The sequence below is a fragment of the Strix aluco genome, chromosome Z (genome assembly GCF_031877795.1).
Source record: "Strix aluco isolate bStrAlu1 chromosome Z, bStrAlu1.hap1, whole genome shotgun sequence".
NCBI classification, from domain to species: Eukaryota; Metazoa; Chordata; class Aves; order Strigiformes; family Strigidae; genus Strix; species Strix aluco.
This window is the reverse complement of record NC_133971.1, coordinates 79,309,505-79,331,445: the sequence shown is the minus strand read 5'-3', so window position 1 is coordinate 79,331,445 and position 21,941 is coordinate 79,309,505. Positions and strand designations below refer to the sequence as shown.

The window sequence follows — 21,941 nt, the reverse complement described above, 5'->3', positions numbered from 1 at the left end:
CGCGGACGGGGCTCCTTGCCCCAACGCGCCCCTCGCCTGCCCTCAGGAGCGGCGGCGGGGCCTGCGCGGCTCCCGGCGGCCCGGCTGAGGGGGGCGGCGAGCAGCCCGGGTGGAGGGGCCGCCGCCACCGCTGCCAACCTTGGACAGCTCCGGCGGCCGTGGCGGGCCGGCAGGCACAGCCCCCAGGTCCTCCTGTCCCCACGTTTGAGACCTGCACCCTAGGAGCCACAGGCTGCACCCCACGCCTAGCTTCAGGTCTTTTAACGGTATAAATTATTTCCTCCAAAGGCTGCCAGCCCTCATTTAAAGGCACGGTAAAGCCAAGCCCCAGCAGAGACCGTTGTAGATGTCAGGGCTCCAGGTAGAAGGAGAAGCGGGCAGGCAGAAAGCAGCAGGGAGCTGCCTGAGCATCTCTCACCGTGTGCGCAAAGCCATGGCGAGGGTGCAAACAACGCTCACAAAGTCGGGTCCAGCTGTGGCCAAAGCTGGACTAGGTCTGAGCTGGTGAGTCCGGGAAGGGCTGCAGCTTCTGCTGTACCTGTCTGAGCTGGCTGTTGTTTGACAAGCTACAAATTATTTGTATTTCCATGATAAACAAGTTGCTTTCATTTTTAAATTATTTGCTAGCAGCAAACACAGTTTAAAACCAACAAAAATCTAACTGCACATTTTCATGATAGTCCCTGTAGAAGAGATACTTCAACCCTTAAAAATAAGCAACCAAATTAAACTCTATTATAAATGCTTTCTCATTAGAAATAATACCGAGTTACAGAATTAGTGTAAAAGAGTTCCATATTCTGCATCATTAGCTAATTAAAAGTTGCACTGCAGGCAGGCGAAACAAAGCAGAGGCTGCATGATTCTCCTCCAGTGACCCATTCACTCAGGAGTGACATCCTATTTCACCCTCGTAAGCCTGCAGATGAAACATGCTTTTCCCCAGGATTCTAAAAAAACCAAAAAAAAGCACAGCAGCTAGTCCTTTCTTATATTGCCTGAATAACTCAGCATCTCTCAAACTATCGATCAGCTCCCTTTCCCCTTCCAGTTTCAGAAACAGCTTATGGCCTCTCATGAATATCACATATAAATCTACAAGTCTACCTCTAACCTTGGTCTCAATTTGATGCTCAATTTTATTTTATATCCAGACACACCTCACGGGGTTTTGTTCATTCCCTTTTCCATTTCTCCCTGCCTAGACCCCACTGCTTTAGCTGATTAATTTGGCATAAATTCAAGCATTCACCCCATGTGCTGCCACTGCAATCTACAGACCTGCACAACACAGGGCTCTGGGGACAGCAGTATATACGTGTACTCCTCCAATGGTGCGTAGGTAATACAGTTCGGAGAGGTCTGTGGGTCTATACAGACATTTGGGGCAGAAAGTGGATGGCAAGGTGGCCATTCCAGAGAGCAGCCAGAGCTTCTGACTCCCCCATCAATTGTCCCTCCCGCATATCAGCTGTTGCGGTAAGGAGGCATGAGGGACTTCACCGGTGGGAGCAATGTGGGCTTCAGGAAATTATAAGGAAGAGAGGTTTGCAAAGGGAAAGGCTCTCCAGCGGAGTTATTACTTGAGGAGAGCCTTTAAGCCTGTCCCTCCGGTGAGGAGGGGATTGCTCATGGTCCCAACATCCTCCACCCCAGGCTCAGTGGGAGTCTGGATGGGGCAGCACTGGGCACAACAACAGAGCATCATTTCTCCCCTACCAAATTAGTGAACGGCTGTTGAAAAGAGGAGATCAAACAGAACAAAGAAATAGCCTGACTGTGCTTACCAAACCACAGCCCTGCTACCAGTACCACGTAACTGCTCAATTTACACGGGACTGAAATTACTTAAAAGTTAGTTTCATTGGTTAGACACACAGCCAGATTGTTCCTTTAATTCCACAGATATAGATCTTGTGTCTAGATCCAAATAACCTAGAGTTATGCAGCTAAGCAGAAGGCCTGTCCCCTCTGTGTTATCGAAAGCCAGGTATAAATACAATAGCCAACTTTTACTTTCATTATTAACATTGGGCCACATTCTTCCCTCTGCACAAAATCTCACCACATATTACCTGCATCTCATAAAACACAAAACATCATGAAAAAGAATGCAAGTTACATTAATCAAATTGTTTAAATTTTTAATTGAGAGCCATGTTTGTTTTGCAACAGTTTCTCAAAGTCTACGATGAAACACAAGAATAATTTTGAACGAGACTAAATAAAAGCACAAATCCCAGGAAATAATTCTGCATTTGGAGAAGTTTGAATAGAAAAGACTGATTTTAACTAAGATCTACAGGATTACCAAGAGCATTAGGGAACAACCTCGCAAAAATTCCTCCCTTCAGTTAAGGCTTTGAAAAGAAAGTTTTTCAGAAGTGTGGAGCACCTCTAATCTCAAGGCAGTAATTGATAATTAGAAGTCCTTAGCATCCTTGGACATAGAGCTAGACAATTATTTTCTAAATAAATCTAACTTTACAGTAAAGAGCTATTAATCTTATTAAAAATGAGACTGATTCTTACTACTGAGAGCTGGGACTGTAATTACCAGTCACTCAGTTGTTCCTAATTTATTGGATGAAGTAATGCAACATTTTATGGTTGGTATTGTTTTATTGTCTAATATTGATTATTTACACTCCTACTTTTCAACCCACAGTTTAGCATTCATACCTATGGCTTTTATGTTTAGCACATCTTTGTGTCAAGTGTCAGAACTAATTTCAAAAAAACAGGAACCTGATACCATATAGATAAGTTACCTATGTATTTATGTTTAAGCATATCAATTTTTAAAAATGACAATTTATAAGAGAAAAGTCTGCTGGTATTTTTCTTCCAGCTCATGTTTAACACATTCTACAGCGCTTTTCCTATTTTAAAGTGTCCCTTTTAGTGTGTCCTGCTGTCTCCATGTAGAACCTGTTTCTTCCCTCAGCCCCGTGCCTCTCAATTTTATGCAAAAAAAATACATCAGTAGCTGACAATTTTAAGCAAAAATATAAAGCACTACAACATTACCTACATTGCCTTTTACTGAAGTAGGTTCTTGAACACTCTAGGAACTTTGTGGAAATCTAGCCAGTCAATGTTGAAAAGGCACAGGATTTTTGTGCTCAGAGACCTCCAGCAACAAAGTTTTTTCCCTACAGCAAACAGTCTGATCTGAAAATTCACAGGTACTCAATTGCCACTTACAATAGAACCCACCAGATGTTACTGATTCTTCTGCCACAGACACTCTGCAAATCTATAACAAGAGTTTGCTTCTATTGCAAGAGGAAAAGAGGTGAAGTTACTCTTACATATACCCAGGGATGGTGTAACGATAAAAGCTTTCATTACTAAAATCCTCACAAAGCTGTCAATGTCTGTGGTAGTTCCTGTTGCATGGTATTACATGAATGGGAAAGTTATTTTTCACATATGAGAGAAGTTTAGCTGTACATGAAGAAAGCTAACTTTGGTCCACTTGTCCAGCTTCCTAAGAACAGCATATTGGAAAGGTGACCACTGACAGTTCAAAAACCAATGTAAAAGTTAACAAAAATAATTTGGTATTTCATTCCTAAAACTGCACAGTGTGGTTATTTGTCATAGTCATGCACCTTTTCATTCTGTGTGCCCACTGACTGTTGAGTTTTTAAGTCTTCAGCTTGTTCATTATCTTCCTTATCTGCATCATCTACTCGATTAGGTTCCTTTTCTTGTGCTTCTCCTGGATCAACACTTTCATACTCTACTTGTTCAAGGTCTGTTCCATCTATAAGTTCTGCCTGTACTTCTTCCATCTGTATTTGATTTACGTGCTCAACATGTAACTGCTCCACATGAACTTCAGCACCTTGTCCAGTCTGAATGTGTTCAACTTCCAAGTAACTAATTTGCACCTGTTCTTGCAGTTCCTCCATCTGTGTGCCTTTCACTTGATTGTCCTGTATGAGATCCTGGTGCATCTGTTCCACAGCTACCTGTGTAGGATCCACTTGTACCTGAATTACTGGCAGGACATGGACTTGCTCCACTTGTTCTATTATAGTCATTGATGTTACTGGTTCAGCTTCCACTGGAAGAACTTCTTCTGTCACTATTCGTTCTGAAACATTGTGCATTTCTTTGAGATGCCTTCTCAGCTCACTGCCTTGCATAAACCACAAATCACATAAGGTACAGTGATTGGGCTTGTCACCGGTGTGTATTACCAAGTGATCTTTGAACTGATCCCAGCTGTTAAACACACTGTTACAAACCTGAAACAAAAGACACAGTATGTTGTTAAATAGTGCCAACAGAAATATGACAAAGTATAGTGCCTATTTCAGATCATGGCTTCACATAGTGTAGCTTCTTGCTACATGGATTAAAAAAATCTTTTATGTTAGCAGTAAAAGCTGAGAAGTCAGCTTCAGATGGACAGAAGACCTGGTATTCCTTCCTTTCTTTTTAAGAAACAGTGTGATACTTTGAGTTGTGCATACACAGGATACCTACAAAATTTATGAGTCAGTACAGCAATTGAAAGTTTTTTTATTTTAACCTTATGTGAAATTCATTAACAGTATCACACCCCAATAAATGTCTAGTGCCAGAGTTTTGGGTGGAAAGCTATTTATGTAATAATACTGTACAATTAAAGTGTAATACAAACTGTGCTTTTACCAAAGTTCTAGATGCAGTACTACTAGCCAACTTTTCCTTATCAGCTTTCATTTGCTCATGGCACCGTGAGGTTTAACTGGCTAGATGGAACTCTCCCATTTGCCCATTTCAAAAAACGATTTGAGTGATTTCAGCAGAAAAAATTCTCTTAAAACTCCACCCCTTTAATTCTGTTGAGCTAAAAGTACTCCCTCACCTGCAGACACACTATTTTCACAAAACACTGAGCACACTTCCTTCCCTTCAGCTGGCACTGAGATAAGTAGCCTGAAAACAACACACAGAATCTGCAGAAACAATTGAGATGCCAGGGTAGAAGAGAGAAATGTGGGGTACAGTCAGGCTTGGAGTGAAGAAACAGGCTCTTTGTCCATGCAAGTGTTCCTGGCTGCAGAAAGCAGCAAAGAACAGGTTTCAACCCCCCGTCCCTGCTGGCGAATAGTTTTGAAACAGAATGTTCTATCTTCTCATCATTTGCAGCAGCAGCACAGAAGGATGACAGAGTATCTGACAGGGATTAACTCAAGAACACGTCTGTGTAGTGGAGCTAAGTATCTTCATTTTGCTGTTTGAAGTCTGCTAAAATGGGTTTATGATGCTAGTGCCATGCTTTTGTCCCCCCAGGCTTGTGCTTTTAAAAGAAGTTGAACATTTTGTAAAATACTAACCTTAGAGATAAGCACTCAAAATTACTTAATCATACATAAGGTAATGACCACCACTAATGCCTAAGCACATAATGATTGTTCTTGCCATGTGGAGCCTAACTGAGTACTCAAGGCAGACACTGAAGAGCACCAAAAGTGCTCATCAAGGAAGCACAATTTTGTTCTCCTCTTTGTTCAGTGAGCCAAGATTTATTTCACAGAATCGTCTAGGTTGGAAAAGACCTTGAAGATCATCCAGTCCAAACATTAACCTAACATTGACAGTTCCCAACTACACCATATCCCTCAGCACTATGTCAACCCTACTCTTAAACACCTCCAGGGATGGGGACACCACCACCTCCCTGGGCAGCCCATTCCAACGCCTAACAACCTGTTCTGGAAAGAAATGCTTCCTAATATCCAGTCTAAACCTTCCCTGGTGCAACTTGAGGCCATTACCTCTTGTCCCATCACTTATTACTTGGTTAAAGAGACTCATCCCCAGATCTCTGCAACCTCCTTTCAGGTAGCTGTAGAGGGCGATGAGGTCTCCCCTCAGCCTCCTCTTCTCCAGACTAAACAACCCCAGTTCCCTCAGCCACTCCTCGTATGACATGTGCTCCAGACCCTTCACCAGCTTCGTTGCCCTTCTCTGGACACGCTCGAGCAATTCAATGTCCTTTTTGTAGTGAGGGGCTCAAAACTGAACACAGGAATCGAGGTGTGGCCTCAGCAGTGCCAAGTACAGGGGTAGTATTTATTGAACACTATTCAAATTTAGTTCTAAAGAGAGAAAAAGTCAAGAAAAAATTATCCAAGAATTGCTATAGTTTCCATGGGCTGAAGAAACACTAATCCACATTCACAACATCTGTGAGAGGATGTGGTATCAACTTAGAAAGAGAAAGCCATGACAAAGTGATTAGACCAAAGGGACACAAAGACAAAACAGTATGCTCAATGAAGCTGTTAGGTACAACTTTGTGTTATACAGTAATTCTTGCATTCAGAACAAACTTATCTTGAAGACAAGGGTAGGCTCCCAAGAATTAACTTCAGAGTAGCATAACAACTAAATGATGCAACAGCATCATTGAAACTTCTGATTAAATGATTTGATTAGCAACACAAAATGAATTCATCTCCTGTAGTATTCAATGCTTTCTGTGAATAAGATTGCTCTCTCTTTTAGAGCCAATAAAGTTGATATCCAGCAGTTTTCTTCACTACACAATCCAATTTACCCTCAAACCACAGCCATTCTGTGAACTGAAGAAGGCGAGAGCCTTGGGTGTGGGGGGAGTGGGGGTCATGGAAGGGAAGGAGGAGGGAAAGAGACAAGGAGGGAGGGTGTGAAGGTGAAAAAGAGGTGTGTTCTTATTTGAGACTATCACAGCAGTGGGGCAGCAAAATGGCAAATAAGAATGCTTTAATCAACCTCAGCTCTTGTGTTTTCTAGCTTTTCAGAATCAGCTTTTAAAAGCTAAGTAAGATTTATCTGGACAGCTTTTCAAATATCAGTTACAGATAGTGACCAAGTACCCAGGCTATCCATCTACTGCATTTATATTTGCTTAAAAGACATTGCAGATTGTCATCGCAAATTGGAATGATTTTCCAGACAAAGTCAATATATGGGTATCAAACAGAAGAAGAATAAAATAGGAAATAAAATAGTACTTTGTATTTTTGACTTTAATGAAGCATGCTCACAAGCGGGAAAGGACTAGGTCAGTGCATCAAGAACCTTGAAAAGGAAGCAGAAACATCAGTAAAATGCAGATGAACATTTACCTACCCATAAGAATCTCTCTAAGTATTACGAGGCTCCATATCAGTAATTCTGTATTTTAAATGGAACTACTTAGATACAAGAATTAATCTGCATGTTGTGGTTGAATGTGATCCTCATATTTATTTTACTAGAAGTAGTTCTTGGAGACATAAGCCCACTCTTGTTGCCTTTTCTGTTTAGTATTCCCACACTCCCTCAGCACAGGAAGGAGGTATCTAGCCTCTGACTCTGCTACTTCCATTACCCACCTGACATTCGTACAGCTTCTTTCTTCCCTTTTTAGCTCCAGCTCCAGATTGACAGGCTGTCAGGTGACACTTGAGTGTACTATTCCTAGCAAAACGTTCATGACAGTTTGGACATTCAAATGGTTTTTCACCTGTTAAGACAGATACAGGGACTTGTAAATGTATAAAACCAGCTAGTTCTCTTCTACTCTCTCCTTTTTGTGTAGGTTGATAAATATGCTGTAAAGATGTGGCCAACTAGATTATTCTACAGGAGAAAGACATTCTATATAAACTTTATTTCTAGAAATAAAAGGGCAAAAATCTAATGTGGAGACATAAGTCTGATGTAGAAAAAAACCAATGTAACAATTACCAGTGCCATTTAAGGTACACTTAGCTTTTCATGGAAATGAGACTACTATTCTGACGAAATATCTTACAGAAACAGCAGCTATTTCTCTCTTTTAGTCTGATAATATTTATGACTAGAGAATCAACATTAGTAAATATACAGTGACACATTAAAGAAAGAAGTATTTAAATAATACAAAGTTTTATTTTCAAGAACAGTAACAGCTTATCCTTGAGAGCTGAAACTGAGCTCCAGAAAAAGAAGTTGGCACAGAATGACCACAAAATAGCAATGCATCAGTATTAAAACAAATAAACAAACACCACCACTCCCTGCCGAAAATACAGTGAAGAAAAAGCACAGAGGGACAGAAATGGACACAAGGAAGATAAATAATCCTTTTCAGTTTGGTCACTTCGTTTCAAACCTGGTACCAAACACAGAAGCCAGCTAAGGACAACAACAGGGGAGGTTGGAAGGAGGTCATCTTCTCTTTTTCCATCCAAAGTAGCATATTGTTATTACTGTCATCAAGTAGTAACAAAGAACAAATGGTGTCTCTGTTTAGTAATTTCATCATGCACAAACACAATGAAATTCAAGGATATTAAAGTACAAAAAATTAGGAACAGCGTGTTTCTTCTGAAAGTCTGATTATTGATCTGTGAAGGTATTGACACCAACATCACTGATGAAACAAACAGTTTAATGAACTCCAAAAGAGGCTGAGGCATTTCAGTGAATAACATAAGAATCTATCCTAGCTAGTTTAAAAGCCTGCATTTTCAGGAATGCAGTAGTTACTGACTATTGAGATGGAAAGTCAATAAACCTGTATTATCAGAAATAAAGATATTCAGAAGTTCCTAATTAGCTTTTCAAAAGAAATCCACAAGTAGCCTATAATTCTTATTTATACACTGTCCTGGTTTCAGCTGGAATAAAGTTAATCTTCTGCCCAATAGCTGGTATAGTGCTGTGTTTTGGATTTAGGATGAGAATAATTGATAACACACTGATGTTTTAGTTGTTGCTGAGCAGTGCTTACATGAAGTCAAGGACTTTTCAGCTTTTCATACTGCCCTGAGGCTGGGAGCACACAAAAAGCTGGGAGGGGACACAGCAAGGACAGCTGTCCCAAATGAGCCAAAGGGATACTCCATACCTTATGACATCATGCCCAGTATATAAACTGGGGGGGGGGGGTGGGGGGGTGGGGGTTGGCCAGAGGGCTCTGTGGCTCAGGGATTGGCTGGGCATCAGTCAGCAAGTGGTGAGCAATTGTACTGTGCATCCCTTGTTTTGTATAATCTATTATTATTATTATTTCCCCTTTATTTTCTGTCCTATTAAACTGTCTCTACCTCAACCCACGAGTTTTACTTCCCCCCCCCCCCCCGATTCTCTCCACCATCCCACTGTGGGGTAAAGAGCAAGAGAACGGCTGTGTGGTACTTAATTGCCAGCTGGGGTTAAACCACAACATACACCTAAAGGCTACAGAAAAATGTTAAATAGTGGGAACATTCACCTTAATGGTTACAAAATGCTATGTTTTTGGAGACTGTTGTACAGGTAATGCAGAGGATGCTGAACTGACACCAGTCTTGTAGGTCAGAAGTCATGGACTTTGCCCAAGCAACCAGTGGATACTACAGAGCAAAACTCACACCACAGGCCTTCAGTTGCCCCGTGATCTGGTCACATTTAAATAGTTACTTGGAGCAAGGCGCCAGTCAGGGACAGATTTATTCTATTCATACTCAAATTCTCCAGTAATCTCCAACATGTTCTGCTGAAAGTGTCCAAAAGTGACAATTCAAAGACACTGGTGGCAATATCCAAAGGCCAAAAGACATTGTGTGACTTCTTGCCCAGTGCAAATCAATGCTGTGACCTGGGCTGCACCAGTCACAGCAGTGATAGAAAACACAGAGAGCACGCCAGCTATCTTCTCTGAGAAACACGCTGGCAAGCTGGCAGCTAAACTCCTCTGCTAAGAGAGACAACTTGCTTCTCCTCCCCCGCATGTCATCCAGCTATGAGTTTAGTCTCATCTAAGTGAGAATTTATGAAGAGGGAGGTTTATGGCCTGATATAATGATTATTGTTTTTTCCCTCTATGAGAATGGATGATATTTCACTTGCCAATTGTAAGTAACTCACAGGACAAACAAAGATGATAGCCATTGGTAATGTCAAATTCCTAGATCAAGAAGAATTACCAACACTTGATAAGGTGTCTACTTTTGCCCCAGTTGCTACTTTCACGTTATTGCTGATGTTGTGATTAAGCAGCAACAGGATCAAATACTTTGTAGGACATTTTCTCCCAGGCTTTTTATTTCATTTCAACGTTCAGCCAGTGTTAAACAGAATTCAGAACTTAGAAAGCCTTTGGCTGAGTGGGCGTTTTTCCACTGATCTTAGGAGACCACATTTAAATGGTAATATCTGTTTTGATTTTAAGCTTAAGGCTTTTGAAAACACTAAACTGGAACGACTTCATGCATTATACTTGTATCAATATACATTTAGAAAGTACTCTGTACCTCCTGTGATATGCTAAGCTGTTGTCCTGGTTTCGGCTGAGATAGAGCTAACTCTTCTTAGTAGCTAGAATAGTGCTGGGCTTTGGATTCAGTATGGGATTTGGTATGAGAAGAACGTTAATATAATGATGTTTTAAGTTATCGGTAAGAAATCAAGGTTTTTTCAACTTCCTGTGTTGTGCTAGCACACAGATGCACAAAAAGCTGGGAGGGACCACAGCCAGAGCAACGGACCCAAATTGGCCAATGGAGTATTCCGTATCATGTATCGTCATGCTCGGTATAGAGATGAGGGTGGGCCAGGAAGCTGGGTCTCTCTCTTCCAGGGTTGTGGTTTCAGGATTTTCTCTTCTCTGGGATCATTAGCTGGGAATGGGCTAGGCATTGGTTGGCGAGTGGTGAGCAAGTGCATTGTGCATTACTCATTTCTATATTTTATTATTACTATTGCTTCATTATTTTATTTTACTTCAATTATTAATTTGTTTTTATCTCAACCTACAAATTTCCTTATCTTTAATTCTCCAATTCTCTCCCCCATCCGCTGGGGCGGAGGAGGGTGAGCATGCAGCTGCGTGGTGTTTGGCTGTCAGCCGGGATTAAACCATGACAGTTACTTTGTCCCAAAAATCCTTTGTCGCAACAGCAACCAATGTATTGTGCTATTTGAGCTACTCTGCTAATCTGCCACAAATTTTTCTCTGAAAAGACTTTTGTTAAGGAGCTTGTATTTGGATTGCTTATAATGGAGAAACACTCCCTGCTTCATAAGGGGTAAGAATTTGCCAAAGACTGTTTATAAATGGAACTTTTAAGGGGCTATTGTGAATAGACTGGACACAGTGTCATCAATACTCAGCAGTCCCATACATGGATACAAAGAAATTAGAACTAAAAGGCTTTAACAATAAGAAGCTGCAAAAGAAACAGGGCTGCTACCCTCCATTTAATTCTTACTGATGACTGACATATTAAACAAAAACATCTGGAAGATGAGGACCACATGTATTTTACATTCAGAGTTATCTGTATAATGCTCAGTACCTGTTCAGATAGCAGACTTTTCAGTGAGATGAAGAAGTAGCATCTTAACCTCCCATGTTATAAAGAAGGAGCACAACTCATTTTATACTCAAAAGATGCTATCCAGATTTCAGAGAGGCAGATTTCACAGTAAAAGAAGTGTACTATAGTCACTAAAATGTTTTGTTGTGCTAATTAACAAAGAAAAATCAAATCACAAATGAATTGTCAAGAGCAAAGGTGAAACTTTGGAAACCAGATGGTACAAGAGAGAATTTTTAGAGGGTGTTTTATGCCTAATGTATTAATAGGCATTTCCTCAGAAGTTCTGTTGGATAAAAAAACTCTCTAAACTGTATTCCAATGAGAAGCTCACAGTTCAGATCATATTTCAACAGAAACATTTACTAGTAGAATTGTGAAATTAAGTGTAGCTCTTCAGTTTGGTACTTTTGAAGAAGGAAACATCCCTCAAGAAATTATTTTTAAGAGAAGCTTTGTAAGTGCTTTCTGGTTTTAGGTACCTATTCTTAACCACCTCAATCCCTCTAAAATTTACGTCAGTGGAAAACAAAACAAACGAATGAACAAACAAAAAGACAAACCAGTATTCTAGTTGTAACTAGAAGCCAAGTATTTCTAGCACTCAGGACTTGTGTTCTCTTCAGCATATTCTCTATTTCCCCAAAACACGCAAAAACCCAAAATACTGGAGCCAAGGCCACAAGGACAGGACTATAGCAGTACTCCTACCTGTGTGCTTCCGGAGGTGCTCTTTAAAATGTCCAAAGTGGTCAAACTGCTTATCACAGTACTGGCATATATGTATTTTTTTGCCAGGTCTTTGCTTCTTGCTGGCACCACCTTCATCAAGGTGGTAACAGGTGAGGTGCTGTTTCAAAGCACTCTCTCGTAGGTACCTTTTATTGCATATGTCACACTTGTAACTCTCAGTAGAGTGTGTTTTCATGTGTTCCTTAAAATGGTAAAACAATTTAAACGAACGGTTACATTTCTCACAGTGGAATAAATTGTTCATGTGCGACAGCTGTAGTTCCACAATGTCAATACCTTCTACCTGTTTGCATGAGGGATCAGTTGCACTATCACCTTCTTGGATCTGGCATTTTCTCTCTCCCTGACGATACTTGCTGGTGATATCTGCCAAAAGAGCCAAAGCAGATTCATCTGATGTACCCGTTGTCTGTATGTACTTTATGGATTGCTCTGCAGAAGCTACTTCTTCAAGTGTTTCGATGCTGTCATCTTCCACTTCAATCGTGCCTTCAGCAATCTCAACCTCAATTTCAACAGGCTCCGATTCTGCAGATGGTAGTGTTTCTGTGATAACATTAGAGGTTTCAGCTATCTTCCTCTTTTTTGGTTTATTTTTACCTTGTGCTTGATTTGATTCTAAGGGTGATGAATTTTCTTTGTTCCTGTAAACCATTTGCATAAACATGGTTATGATCTATAAACACTGACATAACAATTCCTGCCTGAGCTTCTGCATCCAACACTCTCTAGCTGTTTCTCAAAGAAGCTGAATGATGAATGACCACATAATAATCTATGTGCATGTCAGAAGCTAATTTGTCCTTAATCTATACTCCTTAGAGATGTAAAATAGCATGGATAAAGCTGCAGAGCCTTTGACATAAGGCTACTAAAGTGTTTTAAATAGCTCTGCTTCAATGATACAAAACTCTTACCAAGAAGAAAGGCCAGTTAACCTAATGACCTAAGGTTTATCTAAGAAACTTATGAAATTCTGTACTTGGAAAGAAAACTTCCCTGAAGGAAGGAGTTCTTTGCCCTGCCTACTCAGAAATAAGATTCAAGTCCTTCCTACGCTATTCACCTCTTAAGCTCTGGTGCAATTGCCTGCAGGGATTACAGCTTGTTAGAAAACACTACAGCTGTGACTTCACACAATGATTATAATAATAGCTTGTACTTCAGGAAAGCACACAGCTAACAGCTGAGGTAAAAAATAAAAGCCACACACACACACACACACACACACACCCCTTTCATCCAAGATGTCAGATAGCATCGCATCTCCCAGACAGAGCTGAATGGGCCAATACTTTCAAGTCATACCCTCAAGATCATTCACAACACTTATGCGTTGGAGGGTTTTACTACTGATTATCAATTTTGAAATGAGTGGCTATCTTCCCCTCAAATCAGGCTGACAGGAGCAAGCTGTCTGATGAGTCCTTGCAGCCCGATGAATCCTTTCATGTCATCTACTCCCTATCACTTTCATGTTTTCTAGTAATAGGAGAGATAAGGCTTCGCCCAGTATCTGCAAGTCATATGTCAGAGATATATGGATACAGCTCATTAAATTGCACTTTACTCTATTCAGACACAGGAAAACAGAGCAGCTAAACCTACAGCTTCATCTAGCCTAGATTCTGATGTCTAGAAGGTGACAGTTACTTTGCACATTACTGCAAGGGGCTCCAGGATCACATACCAAAAGAATAATCTGCTCAAAGAGGAAAATACTGTCCTTGACCACATTCTGTGAAACTTTGAATGGGGACACACACAAACAACACAACCGCGCTTTAAGGAATGGCTGCTTATTTTCCTTCTCATTTAGATTATGTGATGTGCAACTCTGATGCATTATACAAATAATTAGTTCTATAATCTTATCTACTTCAGCTGAGGTTTCTGAAGCTTACTGCTTTCAGTCAAAGCTCCGACTGAGGAACTGTATTGCAATTCTTCTCCCTCTTACGGCAGGGCAGAAAACAGACTGACAGTGGTACTCAAGTTTGTCTTTCTAACCAAAAAAAAACCCACAAAATAAGCCAAACAAATTCTCACAAAAAATTTTTCAAAATCTATCAACAATGGAAATAAGTCTAACGAACAGACTGACTTGCATGTGTATTCGTTAAGCGAAATATTTCTTTCCTTGTAACCTAAAAATGACAGCATTTACTAATGACATATAACCAACAAACTGCATAACATTATACAATAGTGTAAAATAATTGCAGGCTGGACAGTTTAGCTTGATGGATGAATCTAAATCCTGGTTCAACAGCTCTACTGGTGTACAGTGACTCAAAGTAATATTGATGAGAACAAGGCTTTTTCAGTTTCAAGTTTCTTTTAAATTTCTCAAGCAGACAGCAAAAGTCTGCTTTCTTTTCCTGAACTGAAAAAAAAATATTTTGGTAGTACCATACTTAATAATATCAAAAAAGGGTGGTTGTGGGGTTGGAAGGTTGGACTAGAAATGCACAATCCCTTATCTTTCCTATTAAAAAAAAAATACATACTTATCCAGCTCTACTGCCAATCCACAGAATAAGCACAAAATAAGGACAGAATAACTTAATTCAGAAATAAATGCTGATGTTGAAAATCAAGTTTCCAGTGTATGGATGTTTTTATTAAACAAAATGTTAACGGGCTACTAGAGGAACTTGGGGCCATTGCCATTCTCCTTGTCCAATATGTCTATGGGGAGACAAAATGGAAGCAATAGTTTTTCCTTAGCCTGAATACAAAGACCTTCAGCGTGTCTAGAAGAGAAAGCAAGAATAACCGTAAAGAGACGGAAGAGTGGAAGGAAAGGAATGGGAAGAAAACCAGCGTGATGGCACTGGCACCTGGTTTTCTCAGGTTGGAGTCTGGTGATGGAGCACAGTTCCTGGTACTGGATAAGAGATGTCAGAGCAACATTTGACTAAGCATTGATCCCATATAAAACTCATCATAACAGTTACATTCATTCAAGAAGTTTGAGAGGTTAATTTTGCAGCAAGAAGTTTTAAGATCACTGCTTGTTCTCTCATCAACAGCAGAAAGCTGTATGAAGACAAAACACCAGCACAAGCTTGTTAATGTGGTCTAATTACCTGAGGCACATTGTCACTGTACACCCAGCTGTCGATCAGGTGTGGGCATTCAGATAGTACAGAGACCTGGTATTAGTTACCACAAAGTCACAACCCTACAATGTCTGCGATGTTTACCAGCGATGTCACTTGTCATCAAGTTCGAGCACAAAGAATGTGACATTTGTTTTTCAGCCTGTATACTTCTGACCCATATCCTGTAGTAGAAAACCATATGGTCCCGCACAAGTTTAGGAGGCTCCAGGATAAGGAACAGTATTGCAAAATACACAAAGCTAGCTCTCGTAAAGGGATTCTTCTGACTCTGGATTTCAGCATTGGGAAGAGGCTTACGTGCTTACCTGATTTCGAGTGCTTTGATTGCTTCCAACATCTGTAGATACTCAGCTGCTTTCCAAACATCATTTGCTTCTTCCTCACCTTGGACCATTAGTTTTGCTGTATAGGTGAACTCAATTAAGTGACGAAATGCCATGTTACTTACACCTGTATACAGGCAAGAAAAACAAGTTTCTTTCAGCAATTCCTCAGTCTCATTTATCTGATGAATCTTGCACACTTGACTGTTCACCATTTTGCTCACAGTACTGTAGCTGCCAGTTTCATAAAGATGACACTCTAAAAGGCTCATGTTAGAATAAAAAGTCTACTATAGAAACATGTGAATCTGGAACAACTACAGAGTAATGCCACAATAAAGATAAAAGGAAGGATAAGATGGACAAAAGCTGTTTGAATAATAAAAAAATACAGATTTAAACACAAAAATACAGTCTGTCTCTCAAGAGATCCCTAAGCAGCAAGTTACTGGAGGCTGAAATACTGCTCCAGGAATTTGATCCCTACCTACCAGGCAAGTATTGCTTCATGTCTGTCCGGTTCTTGCATCCCAGCCAAGCCATCTGCCATTGGCCGTCACTGGCAGCCTTTTTCACCTGACCAGAATGGCTGTTATCAGGGAAGAGATTGTATGTCACACTGCCAGTCCTAAAATCATAGAGGGTCTGCCTGACCTCCATTAGCCATCATATACCAGGGGGAAGAAGGAAAAAAAACAACTTTCCCTTTCAAAAGATTTAATTCAAGACTGCTCTGCTTTTAATTTTTCTTCAGGGCAAGTTTTTTTCCAGTGGTGGTAGCTGCCTCAGAACAACTCAAGAGCTGAGATCTAGTAAGTCAGTTGATAGGACCAAGCATGTACGTAATCCTGTAGCAAGGACACTACATTAATTTCTACCTTGGGCACACAGCTCTGAAGGTTTTTATTTGCACAAATCAGATTACCTTCAATCTCCACCAAAGGCTCCTGAGTGAAATCTTGGAAGAATTTGTAGAAGAACTGGCTACAGGCAGCAAGAACAGCCTTATGAGCTTTGAAATGGTGACCTAGAGAGACAAAAATTTTAGATTAGGATAACACCTTCCTCACTCATAGTGCAGAAGCAGAAGACAGACCACCAGTCTACAAACCTATTCCAGCAGCATATAGTCACTTAGTGGGTCTCCTTGTAACATGGGATACTACTGCAGCTACCCTGTCCCTTGCTGACATCACTGACCTTGCTGAAGCTCTGCAACTCAATCAGCTGGAGGACTCACTCACCCCAGTGTTTCTCTTTTCAGATATTTAAGTTATGGGAAATTCCTATGCAAACTTTTTCCTGTATGTCTTGGGCTCAGCTCTCAGGTTTTATCCAGGCTCTCCTTGTTTACTGTTACTCTTACAGACTGATGTATTTTATCACCTCTTCTGTAAGCACCAAAACCATTGCAGACCAGAAGTGGTTCTGCTCTGTTTTTCCTGTTTTCCAGACTGCGTATTCCCCATCACTATGCTGCCTTCTCCCCAGCGCAGACATGAACATTCATAAGGCTCCATAGGACAGAGATAAGAGAAGCAACATGGATTACAACTACACAGCTTCACACAAAAGCAGCTTTGAGCTCAACACATGGGTTTGGTAGTACCAGAGCAGGAACAAACATTCAGGATAAGTTCTGTGCAAGTGCTGTCAGTTAAACTACAGCAATTCCTGAAGAGCAATTTTTTCTTCATTTGCATACTTTTTTCTAATCTGGGCTCTGCAGGACCATTTTCCTTCAAGTGAGTTCTTGCTATCCTTTTAAAGCTCAGGTCATACTCCTTTAGCTAAGTCTGTGCTAGTGGACACTCTCTATCTGCACCGAAGTCCTCATTTGTTCTAAAACAGTAGTCTTACACGACCTATCAGACACCATCTTTTCTAAGGACATAATAAGCATTTATACCTCTGTCATCCTTTTAAACTAATATTTATGTCCTTAGAACACATATAAAAAGAAAAGTGAGTGCTTTTACCCTATTTTAACTATATATATATATATATATTAAAACAGTAGGCAGATACCAGAGAAGCAAGAAGTAAGTCTTATTTCAAGGTTTGTTGTTTTGGTTTTTGGTTGGTTGGTTGGTGGGTTTTTTTGTTTTTAAAAACACAATATTTGTTCTCTGCATGCAAACAGGCAGCTCAAGTTAGGGAAAAAGTATTTTAGTGATGTTTTGGAAATCCTTAGACAACACATTTAATATAGCACAGCAGTTTCAAAGTGGGCTTCTATCTGAAAATATTTAGCCCCTTGTTTGGAAAAGCAGAAGCAAAATTATTAATCATTGCTGGAGACTCTGTTCACCCTGAGATTTTAAATGAAACTCTACAAGCAACTCACAGAATGGTATAGAACCAAGATTTGTTAGCAGCCCAGTTTAACAGCTGACCTGTGACAAACCCAACAGCTTCCCAGCATAACTTTCAGAATTCCCTGTATATCAACAAGTTCTCAGGCCTGTACGTACCATCAACAATCAGAGTGATATCCGTAAACTGGTCCTGCTCTCGTTGTTCATTCAGTCTATCCAAAATAACTTTATAGTGTTCAGGGAATTCCTGGATACATTCCATCGTTTCTTCGGCTTCCATGGCGAAAGGACTAGTCTGCAAGAAATGTGGTATGAGAGTAAGAATACTGCGCCACACAGTAAATGCACAGTCAGGCTAGTATACAAACATCAATGAACTAGAACTTTTCAGGGACTACAAAACCTACAGAAACACTAAACTGTCTTGGTAACAGGTTTACCTGATTTTAGCTGACAGGTAGGAAATGGTAGAGTTACTGTTGTGGTATTTATACACATGAAAAAAAAACAGTCAAAGTGGGTAAGTGTATTTCTTTATTTTACAGATTCAGCACGGACCCACCTCCCTTGAAGCAAATACTGCAGGGATGTAACACCGCCACAGCTAACTATTCAACAACACCTCAGCAGCATAATGTCAGAATCTTTATACAGTTACTTTCCGCAATTCTACCAATCTACTTGGTGCAAGAACAGTTCTTAAAATTTTCATATTTAAGTCACATTTTGCACCTAGCAAACACAAGACATTTAGTTCCTTTAAATAAGAATGTAATAAAGCAGCACTTTTCAGCTTCTGAGTACATGGGAGACACCAGGCATTTAATGTGCTGTCACATCCAAGAGCAAAGAGCATCTTATTCACCTAGCCTGCTTGTACTTCTCTTCCTGCAAGGTGAAATATTCTTTGTCAAACTTTTGAAAGACACATATGCTTGTAATCTGACAGATCTTCCTCCCTTATACAATAAGCATAGCTGGCATTGGGAGCTGCAGAGGTTCTCAAACGTGAAGAGGTTTAACAGAACTCTGTGCCTGTGGTCTAGACAAAGATGTTAGTCTGCTGCTCATGCAAAAGAACCTCAGGAGAGAATCCAAGCCTTTCAATGAAAGCATTTCACATATTAACTCCAGGCAAAATGACTTCAGATCTGTGCAGCAGCTCTCATCTTCAATTCCCACATTCACACTGCTCACACTGAGAGCACCACAGAAAAAATCGAAGACATTTCAAAGTCATATTAGCACAGAAACACTGTTTCTTTTCACAGTCTAACTCACTTTGAAGAGCAGTTTCTAACTAGGTGTGAATGAGTTTTAAAGGAATTTGAGACATACCCTTCACTACATTGTTACAATTAGTAGAGTGAAAAGGAAGAAAGTCAGGAGAGCAGCTAGTATCTAACCAAACGTTGACTACAGAGATGGAAAGTTCCAGTGTGGCAAAGTACCAGGGGTTTTTTGAGTCCTAGAAGAAACCAGAGAGCAGGTGCTCCCTGACTTTTAGTGCAGATTTTTTTTGTGTGTCTGTGTGTGACTGGAATTGGAAAGTCCTGAGTGCAAAACAGTTCCTTACATGTACTAACCACATCTGAGCTGATGCCACCAGGCTTGGTAACTCCCCTGTGCGGCCGCGTAAATTGTACCTCACTTACAACAAACACACATACGGGTATACGGGGTTTGATAGAAGCAGAGAGAATTACCCAGTTACAATAAAAGCAAAGTTATTTTCTTATGGCTAACAGACATCAAGTAAAGGAAATTGTGGAATTCCTATTTTCACTATAAAACACACTCTTTTTTTGCATCTCGGAAAGACTGGCTCATGCAGAAGTCATTTTGCCAAGAGTACGAAAAAAGAAGAGCTGAAGCAACTGCTTATGGAAGTCTAGCTCTACCTGCTGTTATTGCTTTGCCAAGGAGATGCTGAAATACCTATCAGGGTCTTAAAAGGGATAGAGGAGACCAGCCTGTGGGGGCAAGGGAGAAGGTGAGGTAGAAGGGAACAGGTGCTGCTGCTGTATTCACTTCACCTCATTTGTAACGATGGGTCTAAGAGAGGTGACGAGCAGCTCCTGCCTTTCTTCCATCATCTGGTATTCCCCATACAAGTCTTATGTGGGAAGTTGTCAGCCATTTACTTCACTGTTTAATTCTTCTTGACCATTCTTGACACATCACAAAAGGACAGATGACTCGCAGTTAAAAGCATAACTCCTTAAAAGTTAAAACAAACAAAATTTTAACCTCCAACTCTCATGATTTCCACCTACACAAATGCAATTTACTTCCAAATTGAATATTTGTAGGGATATCTTACTAAAACACCCCTCAAAATAAGAGGGTAACCTTCCCCCTACCTGAGAAATTTAAAAAAGATTCTCTCAGAACACTTAAATAACATGAATAAGAAAACATACAACTTATGATAGTTTGTTGGCATGAATTACAAAAAATGTGCATTTACTGTTTATCTAAATGCAGTTGCAGCACTCATTGAGTATTCTCATTATAAAAACTCAGCGTTATTGCAGAAAAAAGCCCAACAGGACAGCATATATTCTATAAGAGCATGACTACTTTGGAGGAAGAAGTGAAAGGTACAGTTGGGAAAACCAAGAAGCCAAGGAAGGCAGGCAGAAGTGATCCAAGTTGCCACTTAAAAGTAGGCTCAGATGAGTGATGGAAACTGGACTACTTCAGTTGTTTACTTTGATATTTTTAGAAGATGCAGCCAACTACTGACAAGTTTATCGGTTTGTAAAGATGGATGCATCTCACATGATATGCATGCGACTTGCAGATGTTTTTATAAATCTACCAGAAGGAAGCCATCTTATTATTATCCTGGACTGCACTACAACAGGAACTCCTTGTATTTTAAGAATGACATTTGTTTTCTTTGCCTGCACAGATCATACACGAATGCAGCCAGTCAGAGCAGCGTTATGGCAATTGAGATGACCCGGAGGAGCAGACCGAACACCGGCCCAACCACCGCCACCTGCAGCCATCTCAGGGAAGGGCGATCTGAGAGGTGCCTGGCGGGCTACAGCAGTGGTTGCTTCCAGGGAACACACAAGTGAGAACTTCTTGTGCATTTCGCTGCGTATTTTCTCCCAAACATAACAACCGCAGAACGGGGACACGAGCTAGCCCCTCGGTCCCCTCAGCCACAGACCAGGCCTCCCTGACGCGGTGGCGGCCCAGCCCGACACCGGCAGCCGCGCTGCTGGGGGGCGGCAGAGGCCTTTCACCACCCACAGCGGTCACGAGGCGGCCCCGCCCCCCGGCAGCCCCCACCCGCCGCCCTAGGGCTCCGCCGAGCTCTCGCAGGCCCCGCCCCCACCGAGCCCCGGTGGCCGCGCGCGCGTCCCGCGGGCTTCAGCCCTCGCGCCCCGTAGCCAGCCACAGCCTCCCGCAGCCCAACCGCGGCCCCATTGGCGAGCGCTGATGGCAGTCAGCGCGACCTTCGCCAATCGTAAGGCGGCGGCTCAGCCCGCCCCAGGCGGGAGAGCCAATGAGCGCCCGCCGAGTCCCAGGAGCGGGAGAAGGCGGAAGGCCTAGACAGCGCCGAGTGCCCGCCGGGCACAGGCGCCCCGACAGCGGTGCGGGCGGCCGCCGGCGGGAGCGGGTGTCCCACGGGGGTACCCCCGGGGAAGGGACCGGGCCGGTGCCGGCCCGAGCCGTGCGTTTGGCATCAACGCCGCCTCGCTAGTCCTTATTACGTCATCAAAGCGCGCATTAAATCGATCCCTTTTCAATTCCCGGCCAGGTCGCGCCCCGGCGGCGCGGCGCCCCGCGGGGTGGGGAGGCGGTTCCGCTAGGTACTCACCGCGAGGAGCCCCTCGCCCCGCCGCGCCCGCTCCGCCGTTACCGCTTCCTGCTCCCTAGCGCGCTGGAAAGCGGGGCGCGTGCCGGCCAATCGCGACTCGCATTCCCGGCCTGCACCGCGCCAAGGAAGTGACGCAGAGGGTCACCTTTCACACGCCGGGGCGCGCGGGGGGCGGGGCCTGGCGGCCCGGTGCACTCTGGGAGCTGTGGCCCGCGTGGGTGCGCCCGCGGGCGGGGAGCGGTCGCCAGGGGTGGGCGGCGCCGCTGCCG

The 21,941-nt window shown here is 42.0% G+C and overlaps 1 protein-coding gene across 3 annotated transcripts; it reads right to left on the bottom strand.

The window, feature by feature from the left end:
* Positions 1-2,127: 2,127 nt before the first annotated feature.
* ZNF131 (zinc finger protein 131) lies at positions 2,128-21,774 on the bottom strand. Of its 3 annotated transcripts, XM_074812721.1 has the most exons (9): positions 21,673-21,774; positions 19,871-20,054; positions 17,991-18,129; positions 16,442-16,543; positions 15,499-15,643; positions 12,349-12,709; positions 12,024-12,246; positions 7,362-7,492; positions 2,128-4,259 (listed from the first exon to the last, which is right to left on the bottom strand). In XM_074812721.1, exons 2-9 carry the CDS (start codon positions 19,928-19,930, stop codon positions 3,597-3,599), a joined length of 1,824 nt encoding a protein of 607 aa, XP_074668822.1. In that variant the 5' UTR covers positions 19,931-20,054; positions 21,673-21,774; the 3' UTR covers positions 2,128-3,596. The 3 variants fall into 3 exon arrangements, with proteins under 3 accessions (XP_074668822.1, XP_074668820.1, XP_074668821.1); XM_074812719.1 differs by having other exon boundaries at positions 12,024-12,709; XM_074812720.1 differs by lacking the exon at positions 19,871-20,054 and having other exon boundaries at positions 12,024-12,709.
* Between the last annotated feature and the right edge of the window lie 167 nt (positions 21,775-21,941).

Bases quoted from the DNA above. Each gene is read 5' to 3' on its own strand.
- ZNF131 (XM_074812719.1), bottom strand. From the start codon at position 19,930: ATGATGGAAGAAAGGCAGGAGCTGCTCGTCACCTCTCTTAGACCCATC. The intron at 18,130-19,870 runs GTGAAGTGAATA...CATTTCTTGCAG, and splicing joins GACCCATCGTTACAAATGAG to ACTAGTCCTTTCGCCATGGA. The intron at 7,493-12,023 runs GTAGGAGTACTG...CTGTCTTAACAG, and splicing joins GCACCTCCGGAAGCACACAG to GTGAAAAACCATTTGAATGT.